At 46.2% G+C, this 19,789-nt stretch overlaps 3 protein-coding genes across 15 annotated transcripts in view; 2 read left to right on the forward strand and 1 right to left on the reverse strand.

Moving 5' to 3' along the window:
• SLC7A6 (solute carrier family 7 member 6) overlaps positions 1-12,783 on the forward strand; it is a 38,614-nt gene extending 25,831 nt beyond the window's left edge. For 8 of the 10 annotated variants that reach the window (XM_044761182.2, XM_044761181.2, XM_070500783.1 and 5 more), the window contains 6 exons: positions 609-732; positions 948-1,051; positions 4,923-5,019; positions 7,504-7,653; positions 7,768-7,951; positions 8,417-11,695. In XM_044761182.2, coding sequence (XP_044617117.1) covers positions 609-732; positions 948-1,051; positions 4,923-5,019; positions 7,504-7,653; positions 7,768-7,951; positions 8,417-8,511 — 754 coding nt within the window. In that variant the 3' untranslated portion in view covers positions 8,512-11,695. Of the gene's footprint in view, positions 1-608; positions 733-947; positions 1,052-4,922; positions 5,020-7,503; positions 7,654-7,767; positions 7,952-8,416 lie in introns of all 10 variants that reach the window. The other 2 variants (XM_044761179.2, XM_014827626.3) reach the window with 1 other exon arrangement.
• Positions 11,871-19,651, reverse strand: SLC7A6OS (solute carrier family 7 member 6 opposite strand). The gene is made up of 5 exons (XM_014827631.3): positions 19,373-19,651; positions 18,971-19,249; positions 15,138-15,341; positions 13,555-13,690; positions 11,871-12,643 (listed from the first exon to the last, which is right to left on the reverse strand). The coding sequence occupies exons 1-5, from the start codon at positions 19,565-19,567 to the stop codon at positions 12,513-12,515; spliced, it is 945 nt and encodes a 314-aa protein (XP_014683117.2). The 5' UTR covers positions 19,568-19,651; the 3' UTR covers positions 11,871-12,512.
• Positions 19,611-19,789, forward strand: part of PRMT7 (protein arginine methyltransferase 7) — a 47,881-nt gene continuing 47,702 nt past the window's right edge. For 2 of the 4 annotated variants that reach the window (XM_014827622.3, XM_044761178.2), the window contains exon 1: positions 19,611-19,743. The gene's annotated coding sequence lies outside the window, so the exon portion shown is untranslated. The remainder of the gene's footprint in view (positions 19,744-19,789) is intronic. The other 2 variants (XM_014827621.3, XM_070500778.1) reach the window with 1 other exon arrangement.

Genomic DNA, 19,789 nt, shown 5'->3' on the forward strand with positions numbered 1-19,789 from the left:
TCCTGATGATAGTGGGCACACTTGCCCTCTCCCCTCCCCTCCTCCCTTCATCTCTTACCCCTTCTTCTTCTCCCTACTCCCCTTTCTCCAGCTCGGAGGGATTAGGGGCTAGGATGGGAATGAGTGAAGGTTGTAAAGCCCCTGGCTCCTTACCCTCATGTTCACACTGGAGGATCCCCAGGGTCCTTCCTTGAGGAGAGGTCCTTCAGTGGGCAACAGCTGACCCTTGTATTCTGGAGCTGACATTGAAGCCTGGGGAACCAGAAGCTTATTCTGGGCAGCCAGGTCCCCAGCCTCGCCTCCAGTCCCTAGAGGACACTGCTCCTTCTTCAGTGGGACCCTTCTTCATTGGTTCAACTGTGGGGAAGATCAAATATTGATCAGCTATCTTCACAGAGAAGGATCTCTCTCTCTCTCTCTCTGTTTCTCAGTAGAAAGAGCCCAGGGGCATGGGATACATACTTACCCTAGGTCACATGGGGAAGAGGAGCCTGCGTCAAAGACCCAGAGAGGCTGGGGAACTGTTAAATGTTAGAAAAATCCCTCGGTGGACTTTGACCCCAAGGGGAGGTTGGTTCTAGGTAGTACTATCTCACTTATCCTGACAGAAATTTGCCCCTGGCCATTGGGATTTCTATGCCAATTGTGACGCTCATCTACATCCTGACCAACGTGGCCTATTACACAGTGCTGAGCATTTCAGATGTCCTTGGCAGTGATGCTGTGGCTGTGGTGAGTCTCTTGGGATCTCCATTTGCTCGTCATCTTATGATACTGAATGTCTCGATCTCTTTCTGCAGCTGCTCCAGCTCTGCAGGGCCAGTTGATGGATCTAGGCCAGAGGGTGGGCTGCTCAGATGCGACTGTGTTTGTCCCAGAACCATAGATGCAGGAGGCTTATGAAACCCTGTCCTGTGCTAAGTTCCCCTTCTGTGCTCTGCCTCCAGACATTTGCTGACCGGACATTTGGCATGTTCAGCTGGACCATTCCCATTGCCGTTGCTCTGTCCTGCTTTGGGGGCCTCAATGCGTCTATCTTTGCTTCATCAAGGTACTGTGCCTCTGTTTCACTGATAACAGACTGCAATATTTAATTCTTGGAGTCTCTAGGTGAGCCCATAAGGGCCCTTTTTTCCCTGTTTCTTCTCTGTGATATACAGGGTGGATATATGTGTGTATGCATGTGTGCCTGACTTTATGCAAACATCTGTGTACTGGTAACTCATGTTTCCATCTAAGGCAAGGACAGATTGATAAGAGGTGGAGGGGAGGAAGGCAGTAGCTTAGAGTAGTGATCCTATCAGGGACCAGACTCTAGGCTCCTTGTGGGTTATGCTGCAGCCCCAGGATTCATTCCTTTAAAAAATGATTATTGAGCGCTTGCTGTCTGCCAGGTACTGTACAGGATGACTCTGCTACTCAGTTCACAGAAAACACTGAGGCTGACAAATAGGCTTCTGCTCTCCTCTCTGTGCAGAGACTTGTATATAAGAGCACTGTCCTTCCCATCGTTTCAGAGAAAGGAGCAGTTCTGCCTCTCCAGGCTGATTCTGCTACCTGGTCTCAGGCTTCTAGTACTTCACCTCTTCTTCAGCACTTTGCTTCATCGCTTGGCCCTTCTCTTTGGGGGATGTTCAGTTGGAGCCAGCACTGCACAAGCTTCTCTCAGCTCCACTTAGAGAAGTTACAAAACAGCTTTTGTCATCTCCCCTTGTCCCCTTACTGGACACACTTCTCAAGGGAATGGTCTGCATTTCGACTGTCATTCATTTTTCTATCCATTATACTTTGGCTTCTACTACCTAAAAATGTTTCTATTAAGGGTACCAGTGACCTCCTTCTTAGCCTGCCTTCAGTCCTTATCCTACTGGATCCCCGAAGTAAGTGATGCTAACCACCTTCTACTTCTGAAACTATTTCTGTGCCTTCTGTGATATCTGATATCTGAGAGGAAGTCTTCTTTCAGGATTTCTCTTCCACTCAGCCTATGAATGTTGCTGTCCCCAGGGCCAGGTGTGTAATAGGTGTTCAATAAATATTTGCCACATGAACAGATAGGAGGGTGAATTAATAAAAGAAATAGTTTTGTCCTATTCATTCTTCTTACTAGTTTTAACCCCCCAGTCCATGTACTTGGGGCCTCTCTGGGGCAACTAGAGTACTGGAGAGATCAAGGCCTTTTAAGAGAATATGGTATCATCTTCCCTCTTGTCAGCCTAGTGTGGCCAAAGGTGCACCCGGTGTGGCTCTTCACAAGTTGCCCCACGCAAAGACGGTGTTTCCCATAGCCTCACCTTTACTGATACCTGAGACATCCCAAGTGGCTCTGTCAGTCATCCCAAAATACTTCGATAGTAGGTGCCTTCTAACCTCACTCAATTATCTTGTGGCAGTGACAGGATAGGGGTGGGTGTAAGGCACTCAGTAGGAGTCTGAACCTGCACATAAAGGGGATGGCAGTGATGTCAAGATAATGCACAATTTTTTCTGCCTGTGTTACCTTCTTCACTTTTTCTTTATTACACATGTAGCTGTCTTTGGCTTTGTACTAGACACCTTTGCCTCACCTACAGATTACCACTTTCTAGCATCCCCTCTGCCACATTTCTTTTCTTCTTAGTACAAATTATTAACCTTGTGAACCAACTCCAACGTCTTGCCCTGTGCAACCTTTCCAGATGATATCAACTCCTGTGACCTGGATGGCCCACAAGTATCTCAAACTTAATATGTATCCTATATGTGCCTTGTCTCCAATTGTGATGTTGTCATGATGCGGGATCGGTGAGCCGAGGAGTCGAAAGAAAGATTTCTTAGACTCTCAAGATCTGGCAGTAGTGTTCTTTTATTTACAGAATAGTGTGGAATAGCATGGGGACAGGACCCATGGGCAGGCAGAGCTCCTGCTGCTGCCCCCGCTGGCATGGGGACAGGACCCATGGGCAGGCAGAGCTGGTGTGTGGGGACAAGACCCACGGGCAGTCAGAGCTCCTGCTGCTGCCCCCGCTGGCATGGGGACAGGACCCATGGGCAGGCAGAGCTGGTGTGTGGGGACAAGACCCACGGGCAGTCAGAGCTCCTGCTGCTGCCCCCGCTGGCATGGGGACAGGACCCATGGGCAGGCAGAGCTGGTGTGTGGGGACAAGACCCACGGCCAGTCAGAGCTCCTGCTGCTGCCGCTGCTGCTGCCCCCGCTGGCATGGGGACAGGACCCATGGGCAGGCAGAGCTGGTGTGTGGGGACAAGACCCACGGGCAGTCAGAGCTCCTGCTGCTGCCGCTGCTGCTGCCCCCACTGGCATGGGGACAGGACCCATGGGCAGGCAGAGCTGGTGTGTGGGGACAAGACCCACAGGCAGTCAGAGCTCCTGCTGCTGCCCTGAGTTGAGGGTTAGGGCTAATTTTATAAGGCATGGGTACGTGACTTATTTTTACTGGAGAAAAGAAAAGATGATGTAAAAAGTCATTAAATGATTTCAGTGCAGATGGGGTCTGGTTATTGTGCGGTCATATAACTTTAGATACGAATCTGACCATATAGATCGGCATGTAGGTGAGGATGCCCCGGGCTTCTCTCCCTGGGGCAGTCCTAATTCATATCATAAAAAAAGTCCACTGGGTCATATAGTTTGGCGTGTAGGCCAGGTCACCTTGGGCTTCTCTAGCTGGGGCAGCCTTATTCCACATCAGTCAGTCCGTCAATTCTCCTTGCTTAGCCTCTTGATTTTTCCCTTGGTGTCCACCTTGTCCCAGCTCAAACATGTGCGTGCACACTCACACATATAGGATCACCAAATTTGATTGAAGTTATCACATCTTTTCTGATCGCTCCTTGGCCAGGGTGTCTACCCTTGTTCAGGCATCATCTCTTATGGGAGGTTGTTATGGATAACCTTCTTGTATGGCCTTCCCCCCACACCCTAGCCTCTGCCTGCTGTGATGCAGTCTGTATGATGCCAACTAGAGTCTCTGAGTCAAATCCCATCAGGCCGTTACTTCAAAGCCACAGCTGGCTCTCAGTGTTTGTTCAGACTCCACACCATGGCCTCATATGCAGATTCTTCCCAGAACTCTCCTCCCACCACTTATCCTAGGACTCCAGGCATTCTAGCACCAGCCTTCAAAGAGGCCACACTCTTTCATGCCTCAGGTCTTTTTTGCCTTTGTCTGTGCTATTTCATGTTCACTCACCTTCTGGCAAACTCAGCACTCCTTCCCAGCCCAGATATGATCATCTCTTGTGAAGCTTTTTGTTCCCCAACACACACCCCAGCCTCATGATGTGTGCTGTGTGCTCCATGATGTTGCGAACTACCCTGGGTGGTGTTTCATTTCTCTACTACTCTATTTCCCAGTCAGTAGGGTTCTGTGTGTGCAGAGAGGAAATGTGGGTTGTCTCTTTGATCCTCAGGCTCACCCTAGTGTGTCACATCTCAGGAGCTCAGGGAAGATATGTGGAGGGCATGACCGAAGTCTGACTGCGCTTCTTTAAAAAGTCATTGTGCTAAGTATGAAATTTGTGGGGTAACAGAACAGGGGTACCCCTGGTGGCGTGGATTGGGGTGCCAGTGGACGATGGCAGGGTGAGGTATCCATTGGGAGATGTGAGGTATTTGTGATTGAGAGAAGTGGAGTGTCTGTGGGTGATAGTGGGTTCTATAGCTGTGGGGCTGGGAGTGTCAGTGGGTAACAGTGGGGTAGGGCATTCATGGGTAATGGTGAGGTGCCCATGATTGGAGTGTGGAAGCATCTGTGGGTAAAGGGAGGGGTAAGATGTGTTGGGCATACCTAGAGAACATAGGATTCTCCTGAGAGACTACCTCCTGCTTTCTTCTGGGGCTCTGAGCCTAGTTTGTCTGAGTGAGAAGTGTGGTTGCGTGGCTGAGTAAAAGGATCCTGCTGACACATTTTTTGTCCTTCTAGGTTGTTCTTTGTGGGGTCTCGTGAGGGCCATCTTCCGGACCTTCTGTCTATGATCCACATTGAGCGTTTTACACCCATCCCTGCTTTATTGTTCAATGTAAGCTCTGCTGGGGGAGTATGGGAATTGGACACATCTGTGTGTTACTCCTCCTGCTGACTTTATGAGAAGACTGTTGGGTGGGAGGAATACTAGTTTCTTGAGATGCTTCCTGAGCTCCTTAGTGTTTCTTCCTTTTTCTTAAATTTATTTTAAAATATGAAAGTAAAACATGGTCATATTAGAGAAGGCCGACACTACAAAAGCATAGCAAAAATGAATTTGTAAGATTTATCTTTCTTTTCTCTATGTCAGTAGCTTCTTCTCTTTCTTCTAGCTCTTTTTTTGTCTTTTTGCTGAGGAAGATTTGCCCTGTGCTAACATCTTTGCCAGTCTTCCTCTGTTTTGAAAGTGGGTTGCTGTCACAGCATGGGCGCTGACGAGTGGTGTAGGTCTATGCCCAGGAACCGAAACCTAGCTGCCAAAGCAGAGTGTGCCAAACTTAACCACTAGGCCACAGGGCTGGCACATAGCTCTTTTTTTTTTTTTTAAGATTGGCACCTGAGCTAACAACTCCTGCCAATCTTCTTTTTTTTTTTCTGCTTTTTCTCCCCAAATCCACCCAGTACATAGTTGTGCATTTTAGTTGTAGGTTCTTCTAGTTGTGGCATGTAGGATGCCACCTCTCTGTGGCTTGACGAGCAGTGCCATGTCTACGCCCAGGATCCAAACCAGCGAAACCCTGGGCCACCAAAGCAGAGTGTGCAAACTTAACCACGTGGCCATGGGGCCGGCCCCAGCTCTTTTTTTTTAATTAAATAATTTTTAGAAAAGTCAGGTCAGTTGTACACCAACTACCCTAGGAGCTTCTATTCAAATCATAGATATCATAGATTTATATATAGTGAATTGCAGTAAAATGTTTTTATTTTATTTATTTATTTATTTATTTATTTGAGAAAGATTAGCCCTGAGCTAAAATCTGCTGCCAATCTTCCTCTACTTTATATGTGGGGCGCCTGCCACAGCATGGCTTGCCGAGTGGGGCCATGTCCGCACCCAGGATCCGAACCAGCGAACCCCGGGCCACCAAAGTGGAATGGGCGCACTTAACCGCTGCACCACCAGGCTGGCCCCAGTAAAATGTTTTATTCCAACAAAATCAGTAAATTATGAAAGTATTCTGACAGATGGAAAGAGTCCTGGAGAAGGACCTTCATTTTCTAATTTGCACTAAGGTATTATATATATAAAGGCTAACAGGGATCCTGAGAAAGGCCTTACTCCAGGATTGGAAAAACAGCTCATTTTTCTTGTCATTTAGTTCTTTTATGGTTTCATTACTTACGTTTAAATTTTGCATTCATCTGGAATTTATATTTTGTGGTATAGAGTGTGGTGGGGATTCACTTAATTTTTTTCTCAAATGGCTAGCCAGCTAGATCAGTATCATTTATTGAATAATCCATTTTTACACAGTTTTCAAATTGTTATAATATAAAAGTAATAATGGCTAATTTTTTAGAGTGCTTCAATGTGCCAAGTAAAATTATATGCCCCTTAAATGTATCATCATCTTAACTAATCCTCCCCGTTAGCACCAAGCTTCATTATTTAGCTTTATATTGACTATCTGAAAACTAAAGAGGGACTGAGGGTACTTCTTTAGTTTTTTCCCCCTAGAATTTTCCTGGTAATTCTCAAGTTTATTTGTCTTGATGAGCTCTGGTATCATTTTGACAAAATAATAAAAAACCCTCTTGATATTTTGATTGGTATAGCATTGAATTTATAAATTTAGGGGAGATCTGTCATCTTGTCTTTTAATTAATTATCTTCCACTCCACTTTTCTCCTCTCAAATACAGGGTCCCCCTTCTCTCCCGAGAATGAACTCTTTTAATTTTAAATCCTTTGTTGATAATCTGGGTGAAAAGATAGGTAGGAGGAACTCCATATTCTTGAAGTTTAAGCAAATCTGACCTTGTCCCAGGACTCTTGTCCCTTACCTCTGTCTTCTGGGTTCCAAGGGGCAAATTCAGCCATACCTCTCTCCCTAGGGGTATGGATCCATTTTGCTAATCTGCATTTCTAAGGCCCTAGGACAGTGAGATAGTTCTGGAGGCATTACCCCCATTTGTCTGCCAGGTAGTTGGGACCCATGAGTAAGGGTCTTCTGGCCTCCCAAGGGCACAGTGTGATTCATGTTGAGGTTGGTGTGTTGAAGTGAGGAGGGCCTTACTGTCTGCCATCAGAAAGGGAAAGGAGTCTGGTTTGTTGCTGAAGTGCTGGCAAAAAGAAGGGAGGCATTGAGTGTAGGAAAGGCCCCCAACAGAAGAGGGAGAGATGCCACTTTGAAGATTAATGCAGAGAATGGACCTACCTGATGCCAAAGGGTCGCTGAAAAGAACTGGAGGTAATCTGGTGAAGCTAAATCAGCAGTCAGCAGATCTGGTGCTGACTGCTGGATGGTGGAGTCTCCTGAGGTGGCCTGGTGGTGACAAGGCTGTCCCATCCCTCCCCCCCTCCCCCCCACCACTTCCAGTGCACCATGACACTCATCTACCTCACTGTGGAGGATGTTTTCCTGCTCATCAACTACTTCAGCTTCAGCTACTGGTTCTTTGTGGGCCTGTCTATTGCTGGACAGCTCTATCTTCGCTGGAAGGAGCCCAAGCGGCCCCGGCCTCTCAAGGTCAGTGACTCTGGGCTGACGAGGAGGGGTGGGCCCTCTCCCCAAGGTGCCTTCTTGCCCATACCTGGCTCCCCCATCCCACTTTACCTGATTTCTCACCTCCCTCCATTTCAGCTGAGCCTGTTTTTTCCCATCGTTTTCTGCATATGCTCCTTGTTTCTGGTGATTGTGCCCCTCTTCAGTGATACCATCAATTCTGTCATTGGCATCGGGATCGCCCTCTCTGGGGTCCCCGTCTACTTCCTGGGTGTTTACCTGCCAGTCTCCCGGAGGCCACTCTTTATTCGGAATGTCCTGGGTGAGCTTTTCTTTGCCCATCACTCACTGGCCGTGTGTGTGTGTGTGTGTGTATGTACACAGATGTGTGCAGAGGTGCTGGTGATGGATAACAGCTTCCCACATACCAGTGATGTGCTGGAGGCTGTGAGACCTGGCTGCCCAGCATGACTTCTTCCCTTTTGATCTTGACATGATCACTTTAGATCTAACTTTAGAGTCCTATTTTGGGGTTAAAACACTACCTCCTGAAAGTGCAATCCACGTGGGAAGACGAGGAGTGACGCATCAGACTCGCTGGCTGGGCATGGGTTGGAGGACAGTGAGGCTTGTTGGGGGTGAGGGGCAAAGCTTGGCACAGGGTACCCAAGGGACACTTAGGGAGAGAGCTACTGATGTGATGCTTTAATCAGGCTTGTGGTGTTCAGATTGGGGTTGCAGCTAAATGTCAGTCTGCTAAATCCTGTTCTTTTCTCTTTTCATTCAGCTGCTATCACCAAAGTCACACAGCAGCTTTGCTTTTGTGTCCTGACTGAGCTAGACGTTGCTGAAGAGAACAAGGTTGAGAGAAAAACTGACTAGAGGCCAGAGGTGATGTACCTGAGGCCTGGAAGGTTGGCTACCTGTGGCCACCGCCACCAAAGTCCAGATGACAAGACTGTATGGGCCCAACCCTCTTGTACTAAAGGAGCCTTTTGGCCCACATTATGTAAGGGGGCTCAGGGCTGATGGCCTGCTCAGGTAGTTACTCTCACTGGTAAGCTATGGGAGGAGACTCAGGGTCTCGGAGCAGCCTGAAGGTGGGGAACTTCACAAAGTGATGGTGGGGAGGGCTCCGGGAGCAGGGGAATGGTTGTTCTGGGTGGATACATGCAGCCCTTACAAACACTAAGTTGGTGAGTTTCACTGCGGGGAGGGGAAGTGCTAGGTTAATAGCTGTGGCTGATGGTTTCTGAATTTGATATTTGAGGTTTGAACCAGCAGTCTCTACAGAGGGGCTGCTGTATGGGATGTTTTCCCCTGACCAGGTCCAAGCACCTGACTTGAGAGGCCTGGAATGCTACCATTTATTTCTCTGGCTCAAAATCCTTCCCTGGGGAGAGGGCTGTATTCCATTACTTACTGACATTATTTAATCCAGAACACCAGTTCTATCAAAGCATTGATGTTCATTTATCTACAAGATGCAGTAGGCTGATTGTGTTTAAAAATTCAAAGTACCCCAAACCAAGTCCCTCTGCCCTTAGAGGTGGTGGTGGGTCAGACTCTGACCACAAATTTTACTCAGTTTTAGCACAATCTTCTGTTGAATCTTACCTGCAAAGGTGAACTTTAAGACTTTTTTACTCATGTACTGGTTATACTTTAGTATATAGATAGGTCACATGTTATAAGCATCTGGCTCAAGTTCACCAAGGATAAATGAACAAATTGGAGTCAGAAGTCTGGTAATACTGCTATTTTGAAGGATAATCCTTTATTTGAGACCTTAGGTTTTTGTTCTAGTTGATAGAAAGTAAATCTCCAGGTTTCTGGTATGAACTTTAAGAGGACAGAAACTGTTGTAGAATTCAGGTGGATCACCTGAAGTCTTTCAGCTGTCCATGGCTTAGAGAACACCTCTTGGACCTAGGCCACCAAATAGCTTGTTTCTCTCTGTAAGGGCTGGTGTGAGGGACTGCTGTGCAGACCCACGCGAGCTCACCTTGGTGCTAGAAGTGGTCATTTTCTTTTTCTGAAAACCTTACACCAGGCTGCATCCTCCTCCTCTTCTGTCCCTGACACCAGGCTGTTTACACTGAGCCGCCTTGGTGTGGATCATCGGATAGTGCACTTCTCTCCTGCCTGCCTCCCCTTGCCCGAGGTCTGGTGGGGCCGCAATCTCAGGAAGAGCTTGGTACTTGTGGGGACTTCTATTTTCTCCCTGTGGAGATCAGTGAAGACTCTGGGAAAACAGCTACTTCAACCTCAATCTGGCTCCTCAACAGACTGCATGATTGGAAGCAGCTAATCTGGTGCTCAGGCTGTGCTTTAGCATCCAGCTCAGACCAGACAGTAGGTTTGGCGTAATGGATGTTCCTTTATGGGCAGCATGGCTGCACTGGATTGTACAACTGTCCTGGGATGCCCCCGGACACTGTCATCCAGGACCCAGAAGAATCTGCTGGCTTGGCACGCCCAATGGGCTTCTTGTCCTTAGGTTTTGGATTGGTCAATGATAAAGACAAGAACTCAGGCAATTTCCCTTCTGACCATTCTTTTCAACCAAACTGGCCCCAGTCACAGACAAGGGAGTAACCTTGGTCATACTTGCTCAATAAAGACAATTTAGGGGAGCACGATAATTGCTTTTGGTTCAGGGCATGCATCTGTGAGAACATGGGGGGACATTCCTACTGTCATGGGTTAGGGATTTGCACAGCAAATTCCTGCCTGACAACAGGGAGTCTTGTGCAAAGGCTGACTTGCCTAGACTGTGTAAACATGACTTCTATCTGAGCCAAGCTGGCATCTATCCCAGGGATCCTCTGGAACTAATCCTTTAAGCAGAGTGTGCTTATCTTGAGGATCCCTGACTGAGGCTTTAGCTTTTTCCACTGAAGTAAATGACCAATAAATCCCAGGAACTTGCTGCCCTCCAGTGGCTTCTTGGGGAAGCAAGGGCCTCACACCCCAGGTGCCCTAGTACTTGCTTAGTGAGCCATGTCATCCTCCTGTCATTACTGGATGGTGATGGCGTTCTTCCCCTCTGTACTGGATGCAGACTTCTCCCAGGAAGCCTTCTGTGGGAAAGAAGCCACAGACTCCCTACAGCACTCAAGCTTCATGGTGGAATTAATTTCCACAAGGTCTTTGTTGTTCGTCTCCTTCAATCCTTCTCCTAGTGCGCTAATCCCTTTTGCAGTGAGTACAGTTTGTCAAGTTGTCAGCCCTTTAATGTTGGCATACCTTAATGAGTACATAAACAGCAGTGAGCACATTATAATGGCACAGAGTGGTTTTTAATCCTTGTTTCTGTGCCTACAGGAGACTAAGATGACTAGTATTAGACATGTAAGTTGCTGCCTGTTACTTGCAACACTGTATTGTACCTTTGTGGATAGTCAGGGTGGGAAACCAGTTATTGGTGTAGCTGTAATAGTAGGGCCTGAGTACACATAGACACAGAATTTAGTCACTTTGGCAGGTTTAACTCCACGTAGATAGGAACTAATGTAGGTAAAGACTTACAAAATGAACATAAAGTGAAAGAATGGGTGGAGACAGGATGGAAAAGTAGAGATGCTTATGAAATCTTAAAAGAGGTGGAAAGACATATCCCTGTGTAATTCACCTGCCCACATGATAGCGAGTGTGCCACAGGACAAGAGGGCACATCCTGAATCAAAGGCTTTGTGTGTTGTTTCCCTAGACCTGCACTGTCCAGTAGAGGAGCTACTAGCCAAACAGAGCTAGTTAAGTTAAAATTAAAAATTCAGTTCCTCAGTTGCACTAATCACATTTTAAGTGCTCATCAGCCACATGTGGCTAGTGGCTACTACTGCACAGTGCAGATATAGAACATGTTCATCTTTGCAGAAAGTTCTATTGGCCAGTGTTACATTAAAAGAATCAATACCAACTCTGTCAGAGTTAAGGCATCTGAGGTTTGGAAAGGAATAGGGACAGAGTTTGCTTACAAGAGATACAAGTTATGCTAACAAAATTGGTCCTGTTGATAGCAGTTTATTTTTGGTGAGTTCTGTGAATAAACATTTCCTAATGTAAAGCTAAGCTCAGGATGTGCTTGCCTTAGGTCCTTAGTGTCTAAGGTCAATTCTGAAACTTCTGTCTCATTAACCCTCCTTTTTCGTGGGGGGAGTGGAGGGAGTAGAGGGAGTACAGCGGGGAAACACCTAAGATATTCAGATTTAAAAGGTTTCAAAGGAATTACTTGCTCGCATATTTAAAGTTAGTTTTTACTAAACACAGAGTATTACATTCATACATACTCTGTTCCTTGGCACCACTGCCAAAGGAAGACAGCAATCTTTACAACCATTATTAGAGTCAGGGAGCAGGGAGGTAGAGACAGCTGTTAATTAAAACCTCTCACAGCTCAGGCAGATTCTACTTCCTTCCCTAATTGCCATTACTATCCAGTCTGTGCTGCTACAAGGGACCCACTACAGCCCTTCTAGATTCCCTTTATCAAAAGAAACAGGCTTTTACTGGAGCCAGGTGGCCTGCTGGTATCAGAAAGCTGAGTCTTAGCGCTGATGAAACAGGAGCCTCTCGTCCACTTACTGGCTTCAGTGTAGGAGACTGGGAAAATGCCCGGGCCAGGAAGCTTCATTTTTACAACATTTTTTTTTTCCAGACTGTAAGATCACTTTTGATTGAAGCAAAGGGGCCCTAATGTTAGTGGAAAAGACACACTCCATTAGCACCAGTTTTCACTGGTAGGATAGTGCTGTTAGACATGCTTTTTCCTTCCATATGTTAAGCTAGGAAACCCGAGTGGATGTTATCAGGGCAGCTGGTACTGTAGTCTTAGAGCCCTCAGGGGCCTGAAATAGAACCTCATAGGTATCACAGGAGCATCAGTCTGAATCCAGGTCATGTGGGTTGTCGTAGCCAAACTCCTTCTGCACATCCAAAGGGTATTTGCGCCACATCTGTGGTCTGCTGCTGCCGCTTTCCTCTTCACTGAGGCTGCTGTATTCATCACAGCCTAGAATGAGATAACAGGCATGGGCTCTAATTGTATGATTTCCTAGGTGACCAAGAAAGCCCCTTCCCTTCTCAAAAAGGTCTGTTTTCTTTGTTTCCCATTATAGAATACTTGCTCAATAAAGAGAATTTAGAACAATTTTTTAAAAGTCATATTCTTACTATCTAAACCAACATTGAAGTATCTTGTCATTTTTAAGTATAGGATTTTTTTTGCTATAATAGTTATATCATATTGCAAATATAATTTTGTACCTTGCCCCTTTCCTTTTAGCATATTATAGGCACTATCACGACAGAATATTCCATAGTTTAATGTTCCTCCGTTATCAGACACCAAGAAATTCTTTTTGTTGGCACTTAGAACATCATCACCAAAGGAACTGTGTTGCCTGAGTATCCTTCCTTCCTCTTCCCCCCAGATGCCATGTCTGTGTTGTGTCTTTCTCAAACAGTTGTAAATGCAGCAGCATCTTAAGAGGTTAGATAACTGATTTGTGAAAACCCTGGGCCTACTCCTGGCAAACCTCTCCAATACTTTCGCTGAGGCAGGGAAAGGGACGAAGAGCTAGATGTTTCACTTAATCCCAGCCACTCCAAACTGTTGCAATATTTTCCCATTTTCTGGAGAGAAAATGAAGCTCAGTGAGATGAAGTGACTTGCCCAAGACCCACAGCTAGGCAATGACAGAACTAAGGATTTGAGCCCAGGCCTGACTGACATTACACCCTCTGCAGCCCCCCTGGAAACACTAGTCCTTGGGTCTCCTACAGCTCCAACAGCTTGTGGTTGAGCTGTTGCAGTTCAATGGCAGAGAAGGAAAGCCAGTTAAGATGTACCTGTCAACTGTACTCATACCTCAGTGTTGGGTCTCACCAGTCCCTCCCCATTCAGAGCTGCCACCCACCTACCTTTGGACTCTTCATCTCCATCACTGTTCTCCTCCTCCTCCTCCTCCTCCTCTGGGTACTCATTGCGCCAGTTATTCTCACTGTTCTCGTCATCTTCATCTTCATAAATGTCCTCTGGTTGTTGGTCATCATTCACCTGCACATCTCAACACAAACATGAGTATAAGTCAAAACCTCTAAGATTATGCTCTGGCAGAAGCTATTAGCAGACTAACTTGGAGCTATCATTTAAGGGTCATGTTAGTCTGACTCTGTCTACAAAAGACTGTAGCAACCTTAGGCTACAAGAAGGAGACAGCAGCCCTATTCCATTCAGAGTCCAGCTCCAGACACCACATTCCTGGTGGGACAGACTGAATTCCACCAGAAGGGAATGCACCAGGGTGGGGAGGGGAGACAGCTTTGAGCAGGTGATGGCAGTGATCTTCAAACTCCCAAAGGGCAGCCAGGTGGGAGAGGGATTATAGAGATTATGGGTGATACCAAAGGTCAGAACCAAAATCTAAGTGTGAGGGGTACAGGAAAGCAAGCTATGCAATAATCCAAGGTGGGTGCCTAACTGTGAAACTTTGTGCAGGTGTGGGATAAGGCGTTCCTTTCATAATAAAAGTATGACAAGTACCACCTTAACTTTTCTCATTAATCGTTTTAGAATTTAATGATGATGATGTCAGGATGTTAGCTTTGTTAACCCACCGTTTTCCCCCTTTTAAGATATAACTTTAGAAAAGCAGGGCCAGCCCAGGGGTGTAGTGGTTAAGTTCAGCATGTTCCACTTTGGCACCCCAGGTTCGTGGATTCAGATCCTGGGCGCCGACCTATACCACTCATCAAGCCATGCTGTGGCAGCAATCCACATATAAAATAGAGGAAGACTGGCATAGATGTTAGCTCAGGGCAAATCTTCCTCAAGCAAAAAGAAGATTGACAAAGGATGTTTGCTCATGGCCAATCTTCCTCACCAAAAGAAGAAAAAACAAAGGCAAAAGCTTTTGTTCTCATTCATGTTAGAATTTCTGGTTTTGTCTATTTTATTATAAGCCCCTATACCTTTTCCCCTGAGAGTGGGTAGGTATAAACAATAAAGATGATGTTGCAAACTTTGTAGAAGATTCATTAAGAGCAAAAATTATCAATATAGATGGTCTTTCCCCAAAACTCCTTGTACTAAACCCAGGTTCCTAGAAGGCATTTAGAATAAATTTTTCCTTTTAAGCAAGGATAAGAACAATGTTGATCAAGATTGGAAACCAGGGGCCGGCCCAGTGGTGCAGCGGCTAAGTGCACACATTCCGCTTCGGCGGCCCGGGGTTCACTGGTTCGGATCCCGGGTGCGGATGTGGCACCGCTTGGCAAGCCATGCTGTGGTAGGTGTCCCACGTATAAAGTAGAGGAAGATGGGCACGGCTGTAAGCTCAGGGCCAGTCTTCCTCAGCAAAAAGAGGAGGATTGGCAGGAGATGTTAGCTCAGGGCTAATCTTCCTAAAAAAAAGAAAAAAGATTGGAAACCAGAGAGGCAAAGCACCCTGACTAGAGACTTGCTTAAGCTGCCTCATACTTCTCACCCTCATGGATTCCCTTACCAGCTCCCACTCTTGGCTGTAGGGCTGCACAGAGAGGATGTTCTCAATCCATCCTGGAGTGGCCATTTCCAAGTAGTAAATGTCATACACATAGTCGTCCTTCTGTTCCTCCTGGTGCCCGACTCCTGGTCCATCTTCAGATATGGTCAACCGCTCACGAATCAACTCTACAGAATTGCAGAGGATCACATCTGGATCAGATGTCTGTAAAGAAAACATGATACATGTTTGACCTAAAACACGGCTGTTCCAAGAGGAAGAACCTAACAGCTGGGTAAAGGAAGGCCCCCTACAATTCTCTATGTTGGATTTAAGATTCTTATCCCTATGGCCTACTAATCTCTTTGTAATTAGCTATGAAATTTTAAAAATCAAATATCTCTAAAAAATTAATGTGTAGTACTTCTTGTGAGATAGAAACTTACAAGATAGCCTCCTGCTCTTTTGTGCTTGGCTGTCACAAGAAAGCACAAGTGAAGACTGGCCTGAGGAGAGGGGAGGCCAGCAGAGCTGGCTAGTTTTGCCCCCTTGCCTTCTCTGAGCTCCTCTGGTATGATGTTCTCCCCTTGGGGATCTGCAAGCCCAGAGCAGTACCTCTATGGCTGACTCCCAAGCCATCACCCACTTCTTAGCTTGCCCACACTGACATCTTGCTTTTAGTCACAAATAGGAGTAGACTCCCCTATAATCTTCTTCCTGCTAGAAAGAACAGCTCAAGATGGACTGCGCTCAAACAGAACTGACCTAGGTTAAGATGTACTCCAGTGCTAACAGGCTGTGTTATCCAGGGTAGCACAGGCCATTTGGAAACCAGGGGGACATGCTGCAAATGACCCCTCTCTACAGCTTCATCACAGGAGGTTCTGCAGCTCAAACCAGATACCATACTAGGGGCATCCCATGGCCAAGGCAGACAAGGGCAGACCAATGCTCTCTATCACTTACAGGCTAAAGGGAATTAATTCTTTGCTCTGAACTCAAAAGGAACTAGAGACGTCAGTTTTTGTGCAGACCCCTGACCAACCTCAAGGCTGTTTACAAGGAAAGTTCTGGCTCTAACTCACACGTCCCCAGACCTTAGTCCAGCAAATTATGCAGCCATTGAAATATGTACAAAGACTAGCAAACAGAAAAATGCCAGACAGAATTTTTTACTCAGAAGACAACAAACCAATTTTACTCCATTTACCTTTGTAATAGGGATAAAATGGGTACTTTCCCTTCTTTACTTTTTACTTTTCCATATTTTTTCATATCTCTGATAATGAACATATATTATTTTCATGAAAGAAAAATTATTTTTAAGTCTAGTCTATGTGTATGTTTACCCATATTTTCAACTATACTACATATAACATTTTCTACTGTTAAACACATATAAGTACTTTCCCATCTTGCCAGTCTTCATGGTTATCTAAAAATTTAATAGTCCCGGCAGTCGTGTATGTCAAGTTCACAGATCTAATTTTTTGTCTCTATATACAACATTGCAATGAATGTGTAGTTTCTTGCATTTGAAAAATGAGGATAAAAGTACTTACCTCATAGGGTTTTTGTAAGGATTAAGTGAGTTAAATTAAGAGAATATAACAAGTCTTAGCACAGTACTTGATGCATAGTAGTTACTTACTAAACCAACAGCTTTTATTACTATCATAGCTGTTTGCTTCTCTTGAATTATTTCCCTAGGATAAATCCTGGGGAGGAGATTACTAGATAAAATGAACTGAACCTTTTCACTTTTTTTTTTTTTAAAGTTTTTTTTATTTTTTCCTTTTTCTCCCCAAAGCCCCCCGGTACATAGTTGTATATTCTTTGCTGTGGGTCCTTCCAGTTGTGGCATGTGGGACTCTGCCTCAGCGTGGTTTGATGAGCAGTGCCATGTCCGCGCCCAGGACCCTAACCAACGAAACACTGGGCCGCCTGTAGCGGAGAGCGCGAACTTAACCACTCGGCCATGGGGCCAGCCCCATGAACCTTTTCACTTTTTAAGATTTCCTATTAAGTAGTACTTCATTTGTTTGAAAGTCACATGGCATCAATTTAAGGAGAAAACCATTGTAATATGGCATAGAGGTGCTGTCACTAATTTTTAAATTTCTTCAGATTTTCAGATGGCTTTAGAGTCTGAACAATAAAAATAAATTTAAATTGTTTTAAAATAGGCCACAAGCTATTTTTAGGATTCCACATATGTAAAGCCATGCTGTTTCTAAAACGTTTCCATCAATTTTAAGCACTACAATTGTGTACATTTTGATCACATCCTTGCCAGTAGTGCTATCAACAACCTTTCCCCTGCTAGTCTAGTATGCATATAAACCTGAAGTTTGCTTTCAACCTAAATTCATGTTTTTTAAAAAAATAATTACTCTGTGCAAACGTTTTTGATGTGTATACATTTTGTATTGTGGTGGTGGAAAAAATCTGTGTTCACATCGTTCATCAGTTTATCTACTAGTTTTTCTTACAAAATTGAATGAGCTATTTAATTGACTCAATTCCACTGAACATCGGTTTACTTTTAAAAATTATTTGATTTGTAACTCATCAATCAGTCTGGAATTAGTTCTGGTAAAAGATGTGGCTATAGACATCATGCCAAATTGCTATCCAGGTATACTAGCACCATGATTAAATATTTTTTTACTTGATATATTTTGGATTAAAATTTTTACTTTTTTTTTTTTTAAAGATATTTAATTTTTTCTTTTCCTCCCCAAAGCCCCCCGGTACATAGTTGTGTACCTTTAGCTGTGTGTCCCTCTAGTTGTGGCACGTGGGATGCCGCCTCAGCATGGCTCCATGAAGGGTGCCATGTCCGTGCCCAGGATTCGAACCGGTGAAACCCTGGGCTGTCCAAAGTGGAGGGTGTGAACTTAACCACTCGGCCACGGGGCCAGCCCCAAAATTTTTACTTTTTAATCTTCAAAAACTAGTAGAAGGAATGAACTTTTTCTTTAATGTTTATCAAGAGGGAGCATACCATGGGCTGAGAATTTTCTATTTCTATAGTCTTACTGCACGTAGACTTTGTTTTTCAGAAGTGAGATACAAAGCAAATTTAGTTAACTGTAATGTAGTGGAAAGAACACTGGATTAAACATGAGAAGATTTGCATTGTAGACCTAAATCTGCCTTGAATTTGATATGTTAGCCAGGACTAGTCCTTTAACTTCCCTTTGATGAGTTTTCCCATCTGCTCTATCTTTACCTTGCTCAAAACCCTCCAGCTACTTCCCATCTCAGGATGGAAGGCAACATTTCCTTAGAAGTACCTACAGGATCTAACAGGCATCTTCCCCCTAAATTCCTTACTATTCTCCCCCAGCTCACTGGGCTCCAGGCACAATGATCTTGAAAACACCAAACAACTTCAGGGCATTTCCACTTGCAGGTACTCAGCCTGGAATGCCTCTCCCCAAGATATCCACAATGCCCTGCCATTCACCTCCTTCAGGTCTTCACTCAAACGTCATTTTCTCAGCGAGACCGTCTCTGAAATGGAACCACTCATTTCCTTTTTTTCCCCCCTGACAGTCTATATCACCATCTAACACTGAATTTACTTGTTCACTGTTTACTCTACCTGATTGTTAGTTCCTCACTGCTATAGCCACAGAACCTAGGGACAATATAGTGGGCGCTCAGTACATACATATTGAATACGTAACCTAACCTGTAAAACGAGGCTATTGCACCGGATCATCCATTGACTCATCCATCAATAAGGTGAAGCCGGTTGCATCCTCTTAACTGTGTGTTGACTGAGCGCCCAGACTCTTGGCACTATCGGTCCAAAGCCCAGCGTTTGCCTCCGCGTGTGTACTCACTTTGCAGGAGTCCGCGGCGGCGGCCTCTAGGTCTCCTTCCTCGTGGACCAGGTCCAACAGCTGAAAGCCTGCGTCCTCGGCGGCTTCTGGGTTTCCTGGCGCGTCCTCGGACTCTAGGCCACCCGAGGGAATCCCCGAGGATCGGCGGCTAGAGACCACCCTGTAGCGGCCCTCCCGACGGATCTCCCGAGCCGATGCGCGGAGGTCGCGGCGGACACGCTGCTGGCTGCCCTGGGACGGGCGCAGGGCGGCCCGCACGAGCGGCTTGACTGGCTCCTCCTGGGGGGCAGTAGGGGAGGAGAACCAGCGTAAGCAGGGGTTCGTGAAGGGATGAGGGCTACACTGTCAGTCCGGATGGGCCCCGAGATCCCCCTTCACGGCGGCTCCATCCCCTCCCAATACCTGGGAGCGCACGGTGGCCACCAACTGGAAGACATTCTTTTCTGCCGCTCTCTGTAGACCTTCCGGGGGCGTCTTTTGGGCCGCCGACTCGAGTGCGCCGCTCCGGAGGCGTTTACAGGCGAGGACAAGAGCCTCGGCGGGCTCCGCACTGCGCTTCCGCTTCACGCGGAGCACAGCTGTCCTGCCGGCCTCCATAGCGGCTGTCGCGGAGCACTATGGGAAGTCGTGGGGTGAGACGGGAGAGCCTTCAAATTCCGCTTCCGGGCCCTGCCCCCGGCACGCTCGGCGCGTGTTGGGAGTCCCGCCCTCGGACGTTGGCTGCAGCAAGACGGCGGTGGCGGCGGAAGTAAACGGAGAGGTTCCAGTGGAGGGTGAGACGCTGGGTGGGTTGGGAAGGTGGGATCGCGGTTGGAGCCC

Source organism: Equus asinus, chromosome 28 (genome assembly GCF_041296235.1).
Source record: "Equus asinus isolate D_3611 breed Donkey chromosome 28, EquAss-T2T_v2, whole genome shotgun sequence".
NCBI classification, from domain to species: Eukaryota; Metazoa; Chordata; class Mammalia; order Perissodactyla; family Equidae; genus Equus; species Equus asinus.